General features: G+C 38.2%; 1 protein-coding gene across 4 annotated transcripts in view; it reads left to right on the top strand.

The window, feature by feature from the left end:
* The first annotated feature begins 3,271 nt into the window (after nucleotides 1-3,271).
* Nucleotides 3,272-20,407, top strand: part of LOC112973713 (N-acetylated-alpha-linked acidic dipeptidase 2-like) — a 32,700-nt gene continuing 15,564 nt past the window's right edge. Inside the window, exons 1-12 of one of the 4 annotated variants that reach the window (XM_026081931.1) lie at nucleotides 3,272-3,353; nucleotides 4,953-5,064; nucleotides 8,917-9,103; nucleotides 10,469-10,570; nucleotides 11,413-11,538; nucleotides 12,219-12,405; nucleotides 13,527-13,620; nucleotides 14,148-14,246; nucleotides 16,421-16,506; nucleotides 17,097-17,216; nucleotides 17,642-17,724; nucleotides 19,832-19,895. In XM_026081931.1, the coding sequence (XP_025937716.1) occupies nucleotides 3,272-3,353; nucleotides 4,953-5,064; nucleotides 8,917-9,103; nucleotides 10,469-10,570; nucleotides 11,413-11,538; nucleotides 12,219-12,405; nucleotides 13,527-13,620; nucleotides 14,148-14,246; nucleotides 16,421-16,506; nucleotides 17,097-17,216; nucleotides 17,642-17,724; nucleotides 19,832-19,895 (1,342 nt within the window). Of the gene's footprint in view, nucleotides 3,354-4,952; nucleotides 5,065-8,916; nucleotides 9,104-10,468; nucleotides 10,571-11,412; nucleotides 11,539-12,218; nucleotides 12,406-13,526; nucleotides 13,621-14,147; nucleotides 14,247-16,420; nucleotides 16,507-17,096; nucleotides 17,217-17,641; nucleotides 17,725-19,831; nucleotides 19,896-20,407 lie in introns of those variants that run through there. The other 3 variants (XM_026081933.1, XM_026081932.1, XM_026081934.1) reach the window with 3 other exon arrangements.

The following is a 20,407-nucleotide window of genomic DNA, read 5'->3' on the forward strand; positions in this document are numbered from 1 at the left end:
AGCTGTGCTCATCTCTGCTTGTGTAAGCAGTTTGAAATCAGCTGCTGGACTACAGATAGTAATGTGGTGGAGCAGAACAGCCAACTCTGGTCACAGCTGGAGAGGTGGAGTCTGCATAAATTCTGTTCTTTTCCTTGACTGACAGCAGCTCCCAAGACCAGGGAGTTGTAATGAATGGAAGGATATCGTAGAATCATAGGATCACAGAATAATTCAGGTTGGAAGGTACCTCAGGAGGTCTCTAGTCCAACCTCTTGCTCAAAGCAGGGTCAACTATGAGGTCAGACCAGGTTGCACAGGGCTTTATTCAGTCTTGTCTTCAAAACCTCCAAGGATGGAGACCGAACAAACTCGCTGGGCAACCTGCACCGGTCCTTCACTGCCCTCAGGGTGAAAAGGCTTTTCCGTATATCGAAACGGAACCTTTCATTTTTCAATTTATGCCTGTGGTTTATCATTAGGTATTAACCATTGGGGCCCAGCTGCTGACCAGCTACAATCCACAATTTACAAACCATGGCTTGTAAAAAAATATACATTTCTGTATATTATACAGAAATAAATTATCTTATGTACTGTGCTGATAATACCTTGATTCCAGTAGGAAAAGACCCAAGCAAAAGAATAGGGAGGCCAGTGGATCTGTTTCTGGTTTTGTCACAAAGTGACTCAAAGAGACATGAGCCTTATGGGGTACTGTTCGTCTAAAAGCTCTGAGCTCTGGCCTTGGCCAGAAATGCTTAGTGACAGCTAATAGTGAGATGGGTTTTGGTTTGGAGCAGCTTCTTTCACCTCCTCACAGATGTGACTTTCCATTCCAGGCATGCTGTACTTCAGACCTCACCATGTCATGCTCATTTTTCTTTGGCTCCAGTGATTCTGAGGTGTTTCAGGATACCTAAGACAAGATACTACAACTTTGGCTTTGTGGTTTAGTAACATGTATGGTGGGTTGTTTAGGGCATGTCCTAGGACTCAGGCAATATTTGAACATTCAGGGTAGATACTGCATTCSTTACGCTGTGTGTCTCAGAACTTGCAGTATCTGCAACGAGAAGAAAGTAAGGGAGGTAAAGAAACTGAAAAAAGAGGGAAGAAACAGAAAGAAGAGGGAAGCTGATATAGGAGGTGGTAGCTTTATTCCCTCTCCCTTATTTTGGAAAACTTAGTTCTAGCTGCTCTGTCCACACACTCTTTAAGAAGCATCTGAACTGCTGTGCCCCCTTCCCCCTTCCAAAGGGGAAGCCAGCAGCATCTGCACATTCCATTATCAAGGCAAAACTTCTGTCTCCTGTGGATGAATGGAATTTATTTGGACTTCTTTATATGCTGTTTTTCTCATCTTCCCAGGAAATGAGTGAGATAGCTCAGGGATGCTCTTGCAATGTATCAACAGGTAATTTCAAATATATATAAAATAGTTATGATCCAGGAGGGACACAAAAATTCTTGTGTAGTAATGTCACTCCTTACACTGGTCTCCACAGCATACTAGGCTGATTCAAGGCACAGATTTATACTGTATGTTATGCTCACTTTTACTGGAACAGAATAGCTCACCATACATTGCAAGTGCATAAACTTGGCTAAACCATGGAGCGTAAGAACATGCCACAACTAATAACTAATGGAATTAGGACTGTGTCACAAATGGTAGAAGGCTTTTGGTCATTGCTGTTTTAACCATGAGATTMCAGGTTCAGCCTCAGTATTGGGTTCAACCTCAGTATTGCTGATGCAGTTGCCTCTTTAAAAGATGTAGGCATAGGAATAAATACACTTCATACTTTCTTATCGTTGCTATTTTTATCCTCTTCCTCCACTGATATTATCATCATATGAGGTCTAATTTAGATAGCAATCTCCAAAAGCTCTTGTCACTTTTCTGTCTATTATGTGCCAGGCCTACACCTGTGGTGCTATATAAATGCTAATAATACACCAATATGCTCATTCTTTATAATTTCTGTAGGTGGAATTCCATCTGGTTTGTATATGTCAAGTGAGATGTTGGTGTGAAAAATCCTTGCTGTTCAGAATTTGTGATGGCTTATTAGCAGCTGGGAAATGACAGAAAAACAAGATCACAAAACTGGATGTGCTTTTCATTTGGACATAGACATTCAGCCATATGCTTAAGACAGTGGCTGTGACTGGACCAGAATACCCAAGTGGTGTGATTCTTTTCTAATCTCTGGCTTTTTTGAAAAGCCCCARTAAAATGACTGGGACATGAACCAGTCTTTTCAGCTGTTTCTGAATATTTTTGATTCAACCTCGTATATTTGAGAAAGGTTTGATACTTGGAGCACTGTCACTTCTTTCACAGGATCTCTTTCCTTTGGACTCCTTGAGGAATGTGTGGTGAGAATCAGAGCATGTCCAAGCTCCCAGAAAAGCTTTCCTGCCTTCAGCCAATTATTAGTCTCAGATGGGCAGGTCCTTGTTTCCAGAAAGATCAGACTTGGCTTGAGTGTGGCAGTGCAGGAACCCACCAGCAGTGATGTGCAGGGCCAGGTAGGTTTGTACAAAATGTCTGGGCTGGGATTGTGTCCTTACTCATGAGATACCCCTGAGATACCAGTTTGGCTGAATTCAACCACCAAAACTAGGTCTTGAGAATCTTGTAATCCACACTATACAAAGCAGGAGAACATAGGAAATAATTTTGCAACTTTTTCAAGTTTCAACCTGGGTGATGCCTGGAAGCATCCCAGTTGGTTGATCTAGGTTGTGTTTTGAGCTACCCTAGTATTCATCACTTGCCAGGGATTAATTCAACCACAGATTGCACTGAGGAACAATTCTGTGCTTCTTCAGTAAAGAAATAAACAAGTTTTCCCTTCCTCCATTTCATCTTTTGGCCACTTCCACTGGGCACTGGGACAAATCCTGATTGCAATTAAACTTAAAACAGGAACTTTCAAAAGCAGAAAGGCCTGATAATTAGTACAAATTAGCCTTTAAAGTAGTATTTGTGTTGTTTGGTGCACAGTCTAGAGGCATATTTATTGCGGAGATAAACATGGCCACATGCAAGCTGTTTTGTGGGGTGAGACTAAGAAATGGAAGTGTTTTATTGCATTCAGAGAATCATAGTATCATCATCCAGCGATTAAAGCTGGTTTGGCAGGACCAGAGCTGAGAATGACAGAAGCCACGGGCAGCCCTGGGGCTGAGGGTGGGAGGAGGAAGAGGAGGAGGAGGAGGAAGGCAGCTGCTTGCCTGCACTCCTTACTGCCTGCAGAGCTGCTGGCCACCACGGTGCCATATGGCCGGGAGCAGGACCACCCTCTGCACGTGGCTGGGCTGCTCCGGGCTGCTGGGCTGTTTCTTGCTGGGCTTCCTTGCAGGTGAGTGCGGAGCCACCGGGACTCAGCCTGCAGTCTTTGCCCTCTGCAGATTTTTATGTGCAACCTCTCTTGTGAATAACTGACAATAGGAACCCATCAGGGAGCTTTTACTGCTGTTCTGGGACTTTGTAAAATACTCGCTTGCCCCACTGTTTTTCTAAGAGATTGTTCTTCTCTCTGTAGCAATTTGGGCATTTGGGGGAGTGAGAGGAATGCAGCAGTCACACGCTTCAGCCTAAGATGAGCCCTGTTGCATGGTCAGCTTCCTGTAACAGGCATTAAAAGAGGAGAGATTAATGGAAGAATTTGACACTTTTGTGACTGCAAAAACTCCAGGATTTTTTTTTTCATTTGTATTTCCTGATTTTTACTGTAGCTCTATTTAAATGCTCCTATTCAGTTGCTGTCTTAGAAATTAAGGTCAGAATGAAGAGGAGGAGGAGTTTTGACTGACAGCCCAGAGCAGGGTTGCTGAAGTTTCCGTTATGTATGGTATACTTCAGTAGAATATCAGATCCTCTTCTGCAGTCCCTTGCAGCATTCGATTTTAAGTCACTCTAAAATTGTATTTCTGCATCTGCCTGTTTTATTTTTAACTTGCATTGTAGCACGCGATTAAGGCTAAAGCATGAAATAAAGATCCATGAGGGCTATTAAATATAAAAAGCATTAATTTGATTTAGGAGATCCCTGAACTGCAAATTTCTGGAGACCGACTCGGACAAGGAAATATCCTTATGTGCTTGTGCTATTCTTATACATTTCCCTGAACATCATCTTTTGGCCACTACCCAGAACAGGATACTGGCAAGATGGACCTTYGGTCTGATCCAGTATCACTTTATTATGTTCAAAGTGTTGCTACAATTACATTTAAATCTAACAGGTCATATATATTGTGTATGTGACAACACATATAGTTGGTTTTGTTGTGACAAATTCTCCATTTGGGGATTTTCTAGCTAAAATAGCAAAAGGGGTTTTTTTTTGGTTTGTTTTTGTTTTGTTTTTAGGGCAAAGTAATATATTTGACATCATCCTCCCTTCAGATTTATGGCATCTGAAATATCTTTAACTTTTCAAAATTGTCTAGTATCCCAGTTTATTTATTCCTTTAATTTTTAAATAGACTAAGCTCCTTTCCCCAAATTCATAACTATTACAATGCTGGCAGAATAGCTGTTGAGTCTTATGCCTTCACTTTGAATACGCTCATGCACATATTTTTAAATAGATGTATAAATTAAGTGGGATTTTCATTATGGGTGTGAGGAGTCTAATTCTCCCCCTGTGAACAGGTAAGTCACCAGTTAAGATGTAGTTTAGAGATTAATGAGAGATGAATTTGCTTTAAAAAAGGAGTATAATTACCAGAGATTCAGGGCATGCTTTTTTAATTGCGTACATCACTTTTATGCAATTCAGACAATGAAGTATATTTTACTTTTCTGTTTCGCTTCTGTGTTTGACAGAGGGTACTGTAAGCCCTATTCATCCTCTTGGGTTTAATGAGACTGTTGAGTACTTTAGGTTGCATACGGGCTTAAATGTGAGGACTGGGGCTCTTGCTAAGTAGGATGCTTTTCAAATGTGTTTCAGGATGGTTTACAAAACCGACTGAGAAAGCAACCAACTCAGCAGATGTCTATCAAAATGTGAGACAGAAACTTATGGCTGAAATGAAAGCAGAAAACATCAAGCAATTCCTTCAGTAAGCCCTGTGTGCCTTGGTTTTCAAATAATTTTATCAGTCACAAAAGTCAGAAAGTGGTAACATCAGTTCCAAGAAACAGTCTTTGAAAGCAGTGCTGTTAGGGTACTTTGGAATTACTTGTTTTGTACAGGATGTTTGAGGAGAGGAAAGGGGAGGGACTCACAACCCTTCCTTCCCCTGCAGTTTTGAAGTTAACTTTTCAGAATAGTTGTGCTGTTAAGTATACTTCCTTCAAGTTATACGGAGGAAATGTAAGACCTAGCGAATGCAAAAAAAAACGTAAATTAAATTTCTATTGCTATTTTCATTTTTCCATATTTAGTTCCTATTTTGTGATATACACATGGGGATTAAAGTATTTTAAACAATTAAAGTACTTCCATAGGTAAAACTCCTATCCGTTTGCAAGTTAATTTAATAATGTTTATGTATAATAATAAAATATTTTAGAATATTATACATGGATTGCTGCCAGTGCTTATCATGCCTTTTTTTTATTATGAAGATTTTCTGTAGTCTTGATTTAAAGTAGTATAACTGTTTTTTTCTTCACAAGTCTTTGAATGCAAACAGTTTGTAAAAATACAAAGTTTGCATGGCACTGAGTTGCGTGTGTAGTTATAAGTGATAATTCCTTTAGGACAGCCAGACTGGATAATGTCTTGTTAAGCGGGTGCTTGAGACACCATGATGTCCTGTCTTCTCATTCAGAAGCCACAGGTTCCTGTCCAAATACAGTGTGTGTATACATTTGGTTAAACTTTGCATGTTGTAAATTTTTATGAAATACGCTTGTTTCCATTCTAGTGCATCTGTATGGTTCTTTCAGAACATCTAAAATGCTAAGGACATAGAAATACTCTCTTGCTTTTGCTGTATGTTTCACTGAAAATGAAAACAATCCCTCTTGTGCATGTTTACATCTTCTACAGAGAAACAAATATATCCACACAAAAAGTCAACAAAAATAACCTCTGGTTAATAACATGTTGATATTCAGCATGTAAGTCTGCAGCTGCATCATAAACATCAAAGGATTACTGACAAATTTGATTTCTGTACATTTATTCTAAAACCAAAAGCTTTCATTTCTAGCATCAGTTAGTTCTTTAAGTGTATAGGCATTATCTTATCTTGTATTTGTTGCTCTCAGTGCGAGAGTTCCTGAAGATTATGTTTGAGTCAGAGTCCAGGTAAGATGCACATTGAAAACAGCATAAAATAGCTCTGCAATTATGCTAAAGCTTCTTGACTCTAAGATATTAATCGTACGTGGTTTGTTTGCTTGCTTTGATGATGGGCCAAATACTTCCTAATAGTTTTTTCTAAGTTCAAATAAAAAGCAGGAGCTGCATAAAAATTATGTTATCCACTATCCAAAACCTTTTTTTAAAGCATAAAAAATTATGAACTGCATAATTTTGACYCATATTCTTAGTTTTAAAAACTACTGGATCCGCTTCTGTTAAGYGGAGAAAACAAACTGTAAGTATCAGAAAACGCAGACAGCTTGACTTTAGCATTTAACCATAACTCTGCAAAAGATGAAACTATTTGGAGGTGAAAAACTGAAATAAAACATGATGTGTTGTTGCAATTCAGTAATATTCAATTAGTTTGCGATTGGAAGTTCTAAAACGTATCAACTAAGTCTATTGATTGGATGGTGTCACTACATGGCAGAGCTGAGTTTGTTTTGGGTGCCTTTGCTGCTTGTTTCTATATCCATACCCACTGGGATTTTTTTWAATTTAAATTTTGAAATTTCTGAGTTTGTAGTGCTTTCCAGGGTAATAATTAGAACATCACTGTCAGTTTTAGTGGGTTTCTTTACTGTAAAATTCCTGATGTGTGACTTCATATTACTATGTTTCTTATTTAGGAATTATCTATTTATTTAGGAACTATCTATCTATTTTTCTGAGGCCTTTAGCCCCTGTTGTTATCCCTTAGTTCATTTACAGAGATGACTCCCCCATAATATCAGATCGGTCCTGCGCGTACCTTACTTTCTTGACAGTTCAGTCTACACCTCTGTTGTGTTTTGTGTGTGGTGGGAATAGAGGGAGATTGTTGCAGGAGCTGCTAGTTCAGAACTCTCTCACTTACTTCAGTATATTTTTCCTGCTGGCATATCTGTAGCATTTAAACTACAGTACTTAAGGAACCATAATGTACTTAAAATACTAAAGTTAAAATGCAAGAAGAGGACAGGCAACAAAGGAAGAATGTAAAAGCACTGTTCAGGCACTTGGACGGGAAATCAGGATGGCCCACACCCAGCTGAAACTAAAACACTAAAACCCGCGAGGGATTGAAAGGGTAACGGGGAAGGATTCTACCAGTATAGTAGTAGCAAAAGGAAGTTCAGAGGAAATCTCTTGTGCTGAATGGGGAAGATAGGCTAGTGATGGACAATACAGGAAAGTCTAAAGTACTCAATACTGTTTTTGCCTCAGCAAAGGTTGTTTTCAGACCTCTGTGTGTACCAACACAGTTTAAGAAGAGGAGGGACATCCAAGAGCGGGGAAAAGAAGATTAGGGTCCACTTAGAGAATCTAGATGTATTCAAACCCAAGGGCCAGATGGCATTTGCCTGAAAGGCCTGCATGTTATGATTGCAAGGCTGCTGTCAATCATTTATGAGAACCTGTGGTGACTGAGGGAGGTGTCTCATGACTGAAAAAGGCTGATGTTGTGCTCACCTTTAAGAAGGGAAAGAAGGAGAATCTGGGGGAGTGTGGGCTGATTGGTTTCACCTCAGTCCCTGAAAAGTTTCCAAACACATGAAGGACAAGAAGATAGTCAGGAATAGTCAGCATTCATTTACCACTTATTTATGTGATCACGTTGATCAGGGTGATTGCCTTCCACAAGGAAATGACTGGCTGTGTGGATGAGTGGAGACGTTGTGGTGGATGTAACATCCTTGACTTTAACAAGGCTTTGGGCATTGTCTCCCACAGCATTCCCATTTGGAAGCTGAGAAACTGTGTACTGGAAGAACAARCTGCTGGATGAGTTGAAAATTATCTGAACTGCCAGGTTCAGCTGGTACTAATCAGTGGTATTTGATACCATTTATTAGTGGTAATTAATGATACCTGACATACAGTTGACAGCCAGTAACAAGTGGCCTGTTGGGAATCCAAAAGGTGATGCACGGTACCCAGCTGACTGATCAGCATTCAGCATTAGTCAGTCTTTCACTGGGCCAAACAAACTGTGGACAGATTTGTGTAGGGTAGCCCAGARGTGCTGGAAGTTGTTTCTGACCATTTAATACAATTATGTAGTGCATCTGATCTGGATGTAAATGTTGTTAATAAGGCTTATATTATTCAGGCTTTTGATTAAGAAAAAAATAGGAACAAATCTATTCAGATAATTTGACATAATGATTTTCAAGTTAAACTTACTAAATATGTTTTATGCTAACAATATCAAATCCATCATCATGACATCAGAATTTTTTGGAGGGTTCCTTTCTCAATGTGTAGCTTTTCTGTATCTTTTCTGCTTCTTGCATACTGTTCACATTCTTTTGTTGAATGTCTTTGACACTGATTTTTGTTGCTTGTATGTAGATGTGGCTATTTCTGTTATGCAAAGAGAAAAGCTGATCTGACTTRTCTTAGGGCCTCAGGAAAAATCCCCTGCTCCAACTACCCTTTGTGCTTATCCTGACTCACTCTGATAAACAATCTTGTTATRCAGCTCAGACTTTAACCATAACAACTTACTTTCTGTGCACGTGGCTTGAAGATAAGCTTTAGACACACTGATTCAGCTTGGCCGTTCTGTTTCTCTGAGCTTATTGCTTRCTAGTGACTTTCTGTTTTATTCTAGTTCCTTTACAAAGTTGCCTCACCTCGCAGGAACAGAACAGAATCTTCTTCTTGCCAAACAAATTCAAGGCCAGTGGAAAGAATTTGGATTGGATTCAGCAGAACTTRTTCATTATGATGTCCTTCTTTCCTACCCCAATGAAACGCAGCCAAACTACATCTCAATAATTGATGATCAAGGGAATGAGGTGATATTTTTAATGATTAAGCTATATTTATGTAAGATTTCTGTAAAGACACAGTGACTTCTTCTGCCTTCCCACCCCTCGTCCCAGCATAATACAATCTGATGAAAAATCCAGTGCAAAGGGGACTCAGAACAGAGCAGAATGACTGAAATCTCRGTGCCTCAGACAACAGAGGGAAACTGAGATCTAGGGAGGATGTTGTGGACAGACAGGGACTTAAAACCAGTAAGCCGTAGCATGTAAGAATGGCCATACTGGTTCAGATTAAGGGTATATCTACACCAGTATCCTGTCTCCATCAACAGGCTTAAGTGAATGTACAGGAAAGCTTAAAAGCAAGGAAACATATCTGACGYATGTGTTCTTCCAGTGTCAAGCTATTTTCATCTCAGGAGTTCTCTGAGCCTGATGCAATTAGTCTTTTTAAGAACCCTCATTAGATCTCTCTTCCAAGTACTTGTCCAGTCTCTGTGTGAACACCTGTACAGTTTTTGCTTCCACAACGTGCTGAGATGAGTGCCACACAGGTACTACCCACTGCATGAGGTACTGCCTCCTTTCATTTGTTCTGAATCTGATCCTGCTAGCTTCCTTTGGCATCTCCGAAGTCTAGTGTTGGAAGTAATACTGAACAGTCAGTCTATAACCACCTTCTCCATTTTGTATACCCAGGAAAATAAAGACCTAGAAGTAAAATCTGACAAGGACCCTGAGTGAGGAAGGGAGTTAGGACTGCTAGGGAACAGGGTAGCGGGTAGGTAGGAACTGGGTAGAAACTGGGGAATATGGGCACCGGGATAACAAAAGTTTGGAGGTAACAGAATGAGGAGATTTTTACAGAAACTTCCTGTCCTAACACAGTCTCTCAGCTGGATCTCACAGGGTGACAAAGAGTAGAGGTAGACCTTGAAACAACATGAATGTTATGGATAGTGACGAAAGACAGCACATTTACTTGGAAAGTATCTACTAAAGAGTATCTACCAAAGAGGTAAAGGGATGAGTAATAATACAGGTGGGAGTAACCAYAAAAAAATGCCTGTGATGATATTAATGAATTAGATGTCTTTTTACTATCACTAGCTCTTGGCATTTGTCAGCTACTTCTTTGCTTAGGTTCAGTCATTGATTCATGAGCCTCTGGTGACCAGTGATTTCTCTCTCTGTATTCCAGTATGCATTTTGTTAAAAAAATTAAGCTATGTATCCCTAGCTAGTTTTTGTTTGAATTTATGCATGCTTAATTTTTTTTTTTGCTAACAATTTGTGTAAACCAGCATGTTATTTGCAATAACCAAATTTACTGTACAGACTTGTGCCTGGAGGTGGGGTGTTTGACTAACGACTTCTGTTTTTAACTGATAGATTTTCAATACATCATTTTTTGAACCACCTCCTCAGGGATATGAAAATGTTACTGGTATTCTGCCACCATATAATGCTTTTTCAGCACAAGGAATGCCAGAGGTAAGAAAAAAATTATAGAAGAGTATTATTAGCTGAAGTCATATTTTGAGAAGCACTTGCTGGGACAGATTGCTTCAACTTCTCAAAATATTTCTTGTAGTAGTTTTAATTAGCCATTAGTATAATGGTTAATTAACAACTAGAACAAAAGGACAGCTAGGCCACATACTGTGTGAAGATCTGAAGTKTCCTATTAAAAAAAGCTCTCTCAAAGTGCTAGAAAACTGAATCACATAATGAATTAAAGGCTTTTATCTTTATGGAAAGTATTGGATATATCTCAGGTTACTCCCATTACTCAATCACATGGAAAGGTACTTCATAAGTCCTAAGAAGAAATAGCAATATATAAATCAATTAGGAAGACGTCTTGAATTATATGTATTTCTTGAAAGACTACAAAATTTATCAGAGAGGAATCAATCAGGGGCAACAGTACATTGCATAGATGGATAAAATTATGTAATAGGGAGTGTTTGTGTATACTATATATGTAAGGAATAGCACTGCTCCTTACATATATTCCTTCTGTGGCATGGCCACCACAAACCTTTTTAAGTCTGGCAAAGTACAGTGTTTTAGTTTTCAACCTCAGTGAACAGGGCTGTGGTAAGTGCAGGAAAGTACAGAAAGGTCCGTAGTTTGAACCAAGACTTCCTGTAGAATATTACRGAAATCTTTTGCTATTATTTTTCAGGAACTGGGTCTGGTCTGTAGAAGTGCAAAAACTAACTGTGTCATACATAGTGAATAAAATTGCACATTTATGAAAACAGTTATTTTGTTTATTGAATGACTAATTACCATGAAACTGCTTTTTTTTTTTTTTTTTTCCTGTGCAGGCAGATCTGGTATATGTGAACTATGGCCGCACTGAAGATTTTTTTAAGCTGGAGCGTGAAATGGGAATTAACTGTACAGGAAAGATTGTCATTGCCAGATATGGGAAGATCTTCAGAGGAAACAAAGTAAGGACTATGTTTTATTTTTCCCTCCGCAGGTCGCTCTGTTTCTGATGCTGCTCACAGTATAGCCAGCAGGAGTTAATGAGGACTGTAAGTTGGAACACATGAGCAGAAGGAAGCCTGCAATCTATCCAGTGTGACTGTGATCTGAGAATGACTTCCAAAACAATAAAACCAGATGAATGTATTAAACTCCTGAGAATGAGGTGATTGCAAACTCCTTAGGTCGTTCTTGTGAGAGAGTAGTTTAGGGAACTGAATAGATTTTACAGCCAGGTCTGTTACTACTTTTCCTCCACAGGGCTGCAGTATTTTAAGACATAAGTATTTGACAAGGAATCTGAGGCCCAGAGTTTAAAGAACTACTTGTCCGATTTAGACAACGGCTCCAGCAAAACTGACAATCGTGTGATAATGCGGATAGTGGTCAGTTCTTGTGCCTCAGTTTTATGCCTTGTGCTTTATCTCATAGCCTTGAGCTATGACAAAAGGTGTGACACAAGTAATGAGCATACTGTGTTTCACTGTGGTGTGTTCTTCTGCTGAGTCCGTGATCATTTTCACTCTTCCACAAAGATGACTTTTAAACTCTCTCACTACTGGAAGTATGTTGCAACATTCAGATTTATGACTGTATTAAAAAAAGATCATTTGACATTTCTTAAAAGCAGATCCTTTCACAGGTTAAAAATGCCATATTAGCAGGAGCCCAAGGGATCATACTTTATTCAGACCCTGCTGACTACTGTGCCCCAGGAGTAGAAGCTTATCCAGATGGCTGGAACCTTCCAGGTGGAGGAGCTCAGCGTGGGAACGTATTAAACCTGAATGGAGCTGGGGACCCTCTAACACCAGGTTATCCTGCAAAAGGTGTGTGAGAGATCTGTACCCTGCGTCATCAGGTACTTTCTAAACTGRTGCTGAAAGTTATTGTGTCAGTAGAAATTCATTTTTTCCAGTACAATGCAAAGATAAAAGCTGCTTAAAATGATTTTTAGCAGTAGTTCATTTTCCTGTTGCAGATCGGGTTCTGTCTGTATGTCATTTCAACTGGTTGCATTGAGTTACCCAGAGAAAGTAAGTTTTAGTAAAATCTCCTTTTTATGATTCCAGCCTTATAACTTGTAGGAAAACAGGACATGTATTGGTTTACAGACTGAAAAACAGTAGAAAATGGCTGAGAATTTATAGTTCTTTTTAAACTTCTGTTTTTCTCAAGAGGACCAGTTTAAACTAGATTATAGTCTAACATCAAAGAGGAGTAATAGCTTTGCTTAGGGCTATGTTTCCTTGCTGATCCTAAATTTCAAACAGAAAAACGGYTTAAAATTCTATGTAAAGGGAGTAAAATTTCTGTATTAAAACTAGCAGAAACCTGGCATCTTTTGAGATTTGGCATGATATATTTGTCTTGCCCTTATAGAGAGCTTTAATTCAGTCTGAACTAAGGTGCCTACCAGTCCTGTCTACTGACAGGATGGGAACACAGGGGTGCTTCTAGAAAGCTCAATGGCTTGTGTGAGCACTGTTGGAGGCATAAAAGACAGCACCATAAGGATAGACAGGATAGACTGGGTGTGCCTGGCCCACCAGATTCAGAGAGCCAGTGCCTGACTAGGGTATAGGTAAATGCACCTGTGGGTATCTTCTGCTGCCTGCCAACAGGCTGCACAGGGGCTGTCTTCCCCTCGCACACCAGCTGGGTTATCCCACCGTCAGCTTTGAGGATGTGCAAGTAATGTGGATGGACAGCAAATCTGACCTAGAGCTGAAAGTGGAGGCTTCTAGTTGTGCAGATGCACTACCGGGTGTGGGCTCTGTCTTATTGCAACATTTTGGTTTCATGGAAGCAGTGTTGAAGAAGTGATTTAAGAAGTAAAGAAGTGATGTGTGATTGTGGCTACTCTGTGGCTGCATTGTTCAGAAGTAATTCCAGTTTGGTGGAAATTGATAAGAACACTAAAACTTGACATTTTGTTATGTTTTCTCAGAGTACGCTTTCCGGTATAAAGTTAAAGAAGGAGTAGGGATTCCCAAGATCCCAGTTCATCCCATTGGATATCATGATGCAGAAATATTATTGCGGTGARTATACATCAGTCCTCTTTAACAGAGTTTAGTATTCACAAATATGCAGCAAAATCCTTCTTTACTAAGCTGGTAAAATCCATGCTGCTGTATTTATTGCTCTTTTGTAGTAGTGTATGCTTCAGAAAACATGAATAAATAGCAACTGCCTGCAAGCCTTCTATGGAAAAACAAGTTTGCCTATGTTCTGTTTTTAAAGAACAATATAAAATCTAGTGAATTGTGGTGAGAAGACAGAAAATTAAAAATCTCTTTCATTACTTTCTCTGCTTTAACCCACTATCATTATATATTTAAAAATGCTAAGTACTTATGTTAGTTTATAGACCTTTCCTTTTTAATAAACTGTGCATAATTATCTGGTTTAAGCTTATGTGGAGATTTCAAAGCAATCAATTACTGGCATGATGTATGTCTTAAAAAATTTTTGTATACCCACCTTGTCTTAGGTGCAGTAGCCATTAAGGGAATTCCTGGTTTTAGCCTGTTGGTCTATTACATTTGTCTTTGTTTTCACTTAACAGTGCAATGGGAGGACCTGCGGCTCCAGACAGCAGCTGGAAGGGAAATCTCAATGTGTCTTATAACATAGGGCCAGGGTTTGCACACAACTTTTCTACAAGGTCTGTTTTGAATACTCATCTATTTATCTAATATTGAAAAAAAAAAATCTCAACAAGAACAAGGCTGTGAAACAGTACATCTAGAGAAATATTCTGGAGAAATTAACTTCCTTCTGAGTGGGAAATAGTCAGTGATAATGATTAGGATTTGAAAATAAGTGGAATGGTCAAAACTATGGGTTTGCTCAGCGCCCTCCAAAGTCAGTGGAGAGACTCAGGGGGTTTAGATCAATCTCTATTATTTCCACCTCARTCCTTACTTTAAGATTCAGACAGTGTTTTTCTGGTGCTTTTAAAAATGGCTAGACAGCAGAAAGTGGATGTTTTCTGTTACTGTTGAATGAACCTAAAACTTCCTTCTCACTTGTTCTTTCCTTCCTGTTTCTGATGATTGAAGCAACAATAGAGCAACCAGCTTGTTGTGGTGGAAGGGGGAAGTATTGACTATTCAGTAGTTCTCCTATATGTGTTTTTCCCTTGTCCACTGGAAACCTCCCAGGACTTCTGTGAACTTAGAGCTGTGAAGTGTGCAAAATGATTTGGGAGTCCGTCAGCTGCTCCCCAAACCTGCTAGGCCCCATGGCTAAAAGCCCTGAACACTAACACAGCCAAAGAAGACAAAGCATCTTGTTGACTTGTTTGGGAGAAACTGGACTTCAACCAATTGGATTAGCAATAATGTGTTAGATGTTTACATTTTCTCAGTTCTAAAGGAGAAATAAAACTGGCCAGCTCCCCAGCACTGACAGAGTGGCTCTCTAGCAGACTGAACCGTGTAGCGATTGTTGTGGGCTGTCAGGGATTTGGCTGGTTGTCCGGGCGCATCACAGTAGTTCCTCCTCATTTATAAGTGGTAAGCTGTGTTAGATGAAGCTAAAGATTGCTTTCCTATAGGAATGTGTGACATAAAAATAGTTTCAGTTGACATGAGATGTTATTCCATGAGGAATACAACAATGGGCAGTATGTAATAATGATGTGTCATTATCACTGCTCTACCTCATGCAAAAAAAGAGCGAGTCTGAATATAAAATTATATGAAGACCTCATTTATCATTATTCTTTCTTGCTGTATTTTAACAGCAACTGAAAATGAATAAAGTATGAAAACAAATAACTGAGCACATTTGACATAATTAAGGCAGTGTTTTGAACGTCTTGAAGAGCAGTAAAACTAAGCAGTGAGAAAAGAAACAATATGATCCATCAACAGAACGTGTACATGGGAAATATTTGGGAATGCACTTTTTGACATCTTCCTCCTTGACAGTGACACAGTTTTGTAAATATTATAGGCTGATTCTACATATACTTCTCTATCAGAGCAACTCCATATCAAAATCAGCCTTTCGAGTCTAGGTAAAGAGTCACTTGTGCATGAAAAGTGTGCAAGTATTTGCAAGCTCAAGGCACTGGTGTCAGTTATTTTCTGGGCAAAGATCCAATAGCTGTCCTGAAGTAGGTTTTGATTTTGACAGCTATGTAGATTTGCTGCTGAGAAGATAACTTCGAATGTGAAACTCTTGAGGTTTTGCCAGACACAAATAAAAGCATATTTGTTTGATGTTTTGTTTTTTTCTACAAATTAAAGAAAGTCTAAATACTCCGTTATTTTCATGTGAATTTCCTTTCTTTTTATAACACTTCTTTTTTTTTTTTTTGGGGGGGGGGGAGAGGGGACTGACAAAGCTTGATCACTTTGATCTTTGTCCCAAACAGAGATTTGAATTTATTCATGGATGAGTAATTATAATGACCATCTCTCCAACTACTATCTTGTTACACTTAATTGTGCTGTAAAACCACAGTGTATTCTTTATAAAAATATGTATCTCCACAATTATCATTTTTGGTCAACATTTAAATGTATTTTTAATTACTGTCTATGCCTGTCAGTTTCCTCTTCTAATTTGCAAGTGCTGACTCTCATAAATACCAATTCAATAAATTATTTAAATGTCTAAAAGTTTATAGATTAGTTCTTAAAGCATCTTTATGTGAATAGTTTAGTCTGAAATAAAAATGGGATACTGATACAATATCAGGGGTTAGATCAGTGCAGAACACACAAAGCAGAGCGGGCACACAAAGTTGCTGGCTTACAAGCCCTTACATTGAGTTTTTATTGTCCTCTCAAGTCAGAGATGGTTACTCCACACTGCTTTTCATTTCAGAAAAGTCAGAATGCATGTTCAAACAAACAATCAAATAACACGAATTTACAATGTCATCGGCATCCTCAGAGGAGCTATGGAACCAGGTGAGCATCAGATGCTTGAGGATTTTAATTTCTTCTTTATTTTGTATTTGGTGAAATTGTTCTCATGTTGCAAGAAACTACAAGTTTTTGAGATAACCAGATAGTACTGGAATCCGAGAAATCCGTAATACCTTGTCCTTCCYTCCCATCACAGTTTTGAGGTTCCTAAAAATATATTTGAATTGGAATGTTAGAATGACAGCTGTCAGAGCTTTTTATAAATCCTGTCATTTTACTATAGGATTCCCCTTACATGATTCATACACTTTGCACTTGCAAAGCTTAACACAATGCAAAGTACAGAAATCTAGTGATAATTCGAGACTTCAACATCCTATTGTTGATTCTGAGTAGCAAGCCATGTAGGTGAAAGATTTTTAACTGGAGAAATATGTATAAAATATTTCTTGTCTTCATTTATACACTTCAGTAAAGTAATTGAATGATTGCAAATTACCTTAAAAATAAATCTCTAATGCTGATATTAAACATTATTTTTCTTTTGACACAAGTAGGGATGGAATCAAAGGAAATATAGGTAACCTAAATGCATTTTGAATTAAGGATTTATATTCTATGTTTTTTTGCAGACAGGTATATTATTTTAGGAGGTCACAGAGATTCCTGGGTATTTGGTGGCATTGATCCAACTACTGGGGTCGCTGTTCTTCAAGAGATTGTTCGGAGTTTCGGTAAAATTAAGATGGAAGGTAACTTATTTATCAAAGAGTTTAAAGGATGGGTATGGAAAACAGCAGCTTGGAGGGACTGTGTTGAATGTTTCCGTAAGCAGTTGTGTTAATTTAACTTTTCACCTCTACAGAAAGTAGTATTTCTCATTATGAAATATGCAAATTCAATGAAGAGATGCATAACTAGCACTGAATCTTAGTTGGTTGAATTTATTCTCTCATATCTCTCATCAGTGTAATATTATCCTTTTAGTTGTATGGAATAAAAATGTTGCATTAACAGGAAGTGCCTCTACTTTCAATTAAGGAATTTAGAGGGKTTTTTTTATTATTGTTATATCACTTAAGTGCTATTTTTAAAAGTGATTTAATTAACTGTCGTGATCTCTCATTAGACCTCCTAAATTTAAGTCTAATTTTCAAGTTTAACTATGTATTTACAGGTTGGAGACCTAAGCGAACTATTATTTTTGCTAGCTGGGATGCAGAAGAATTTGGATTGTTGGGTTCCACAGAATGGGCTGAGGTAAATAAAGAATAGTATAAAGAAAACATAACTTGGAAGTCTGTTGCAGGCAGGCACAGTCCCCCAGTGGTGTCTGTCCCTAGACTGCAGTCAGTTGGTTTGAGGTAAAATTGGAGCACAACAGACTCCTCTTCAGGAACTGTGAGCCCCCCTCACGTATTTATACAAACTGCCCATCTAACTAGTCACAACAACATGAGTGCACAAGCTCTTCTAAGATATAAAATCAAAGCTAGTGTCCCTTAGTGGTCTCTGTCCTGTGTGGAAGCCTATCCCTTCATTCAACAAAATGATAGCACCGTATATAATCTAATTTGATTCATTCTCTCACTTGCTACTTGAGAAATTCCTTAGTTTCTATAAACTAAAGTTCAGATCATGCATCCGTGATCCATGAGCGCACCAAATCCTTTGCATGGAAATGAATCCTCTTTGGCAAATGAAAGGGTCTGTGATCTTTGGTTTATGGGATGTTAGATCAGAAAAGCAGAATTTAACGTTTCTCACTAATTGATTTTAAGATAAAGTGCTGGAATTAAAACTTCTTCCCAGCTAAACTCCATGGGTACCAAAAGTATGCTGTGTATAAAACTTTTATTTGTGCATTCTTTCTCTACCCATATATACACATATTTAGATGTTGTCAATAAGAAAAGAATAATTGTTTAAACTCTGAGGAATATGAAACAATGATGCTTAAAATATCAATTTCCATTAAGCAAGTCATGAATAAATTAGGAGTTCTTTTTATGTTTGATTTGTTCTTATATCTCTACCTCTGTTCTGTAATGTTTTGGGCTTAATAATTTAATATCTAGTAATCCATTATTTCATTCAATGGCAGTTGTACTAGATTAGAAAACCATAAGCACAATTCATATCTGAACCTCAATGTTCTTACATTATTGTTTTCTTGCTTTATTTTGGCAGTGTACATTTGTCCTCTTTGACACCTAAATTAGATTCAGTTTCTCTAGAGACATTCCTCACAGTTTACATCCATGTTTTCTGCAGCTGCCAGATCTGTCATCTTCTAAATCTTGAGGAAAATTAACCCATTATATTCACATTCCTCTGTGTAACATGCAGACTCTGCAACTGTGGCAATGTCCTTTTGTTACATAAACAATCTTCATTGCTTGCAAATGAAGGAATTTCTTTATTTTGCTAATATGACTTTGCACATATGTAAGGCCACATGTATGTATACACAGGTTTTCCCCCTCCTTTCATATTCTTTTGCAGAATTTTCTCTACTGCTTGTTTTAAAGACACCAATTGCATTATGGAGTTACCAATTACCAATGCAATTTGTAGTTCAAATAACTTAGAAATGACTAGTTGGCTTATAAATTGAACGAATCAAATATCAATTACTAAACTAATTAGAATATGTATCACAAAGCCAAGACTTACTGATTAGAATATCAATTTCAAACATAATTACCAGCTTGCAAAAAAATAAGCGTGTGTGTATATATTTAGAATGAAAGCAATGCTTTTGTTGTCTCAAAACAGTCAATCAAATTCAGTTTAATAGGAAATGTCAGTGCTTTGACTCATCCCTTTTTGAAATGGAAGCATGCAGAAATGACAGCAGTACCCAGTTTACCAGTGTTAAAACTGAACTCAGTCCTGGGAGCTCACGTGAATAACTAGGGATTAAAAGCACAGGGGAATTCTGGACCACCTCACAGTCACATGTTGCAAGTTGAAAAAGCAGTTGACATGCAACTTGATAATGTGCCATAGTTTCTAAGCACARGAAGTGCACAGTTAAAACACATGTATAACCTTAACTTTGCCCTATGGCAATACTGTTCAATAATTCTCCTGTTCCATCTTGCTATCGTGTGATGCAGGAGAAAGCACCTGCATTTTATGGATGGTTTCCAGAACAAATTAAGAAATCCCAGAAAGCAGGAGTGCATTTCATATGTCCAGATCATTGACCCATTCTCAAACATTAATATAATTAGTAAGATACATAGCACTACTTATCCTGACTGGGTTCTTAAATGTAATGCTGTAAAAAAAGAATGTACTTAACATGCCCTTGACTAAATGTCAACAATTAAAAGTAACAATTWTACTTCTACAACCCCAGGAAAATGCCAGAATCCTCCAAGAGCGAGCAGTTGCATACATCAACACAGATTCTTCTATAGAAGGTGTGTCTTTTATTTTTAAACTCACTTTACTTCCCAAATGTCAATTTTAATATTTCACTCTGTATTATTTATTGCATCCAGAGCTGGCAAACATAAGATAGATAATGTGAAATTGAGAATAAATGTAACAAATACAGAATTAAGTGGTGAGAGAGATCCATTTAAATTTTTATGTTGCTTTCTTGGGTGCAAATAACACCATCCATGAGCTCCAGTCCAAGTGTACTGAGTCCAGAAGGTCTCCTGAAGGAGTATAGTGTTATAGGCTAATGAATGGAGCAGTCTGAATTTAAAACTCTCTCTTAACTGCATTAGCTTCAATATACAATTACAGTTTTAATATGTGTAAGGCAGTGTTCCTTGTGCTGTGTGTGCAGCTCCAGCTCCTTTTACTGTGGAGTGATAATATTTTGAGGCACTATCATTTATTACAGTCTCAAGACAATTTGTGCCGAGGCCTTGGGCTTAGATTTTGTGGAGGTGGGACTTCATTTCAGTGCTTTGGGCCACTG

The sequence above is a fragment of the Apteryx rowi genome, unplaced genomic scaffold (genome assembly GCF_003343035.1).
Source record: "Apteryx rowi isolate R43461 unplaced genomic scaffold, aptRow1 scaffold_560, whole genome shotgun sequence".
In the NCBI taxonomy this organism is placed as follows: Eukaryota; Metazoa; Chordata; class Aves; order Apterygiformes; family Apterygidae; genus Apteryx; species Apteryx rowi.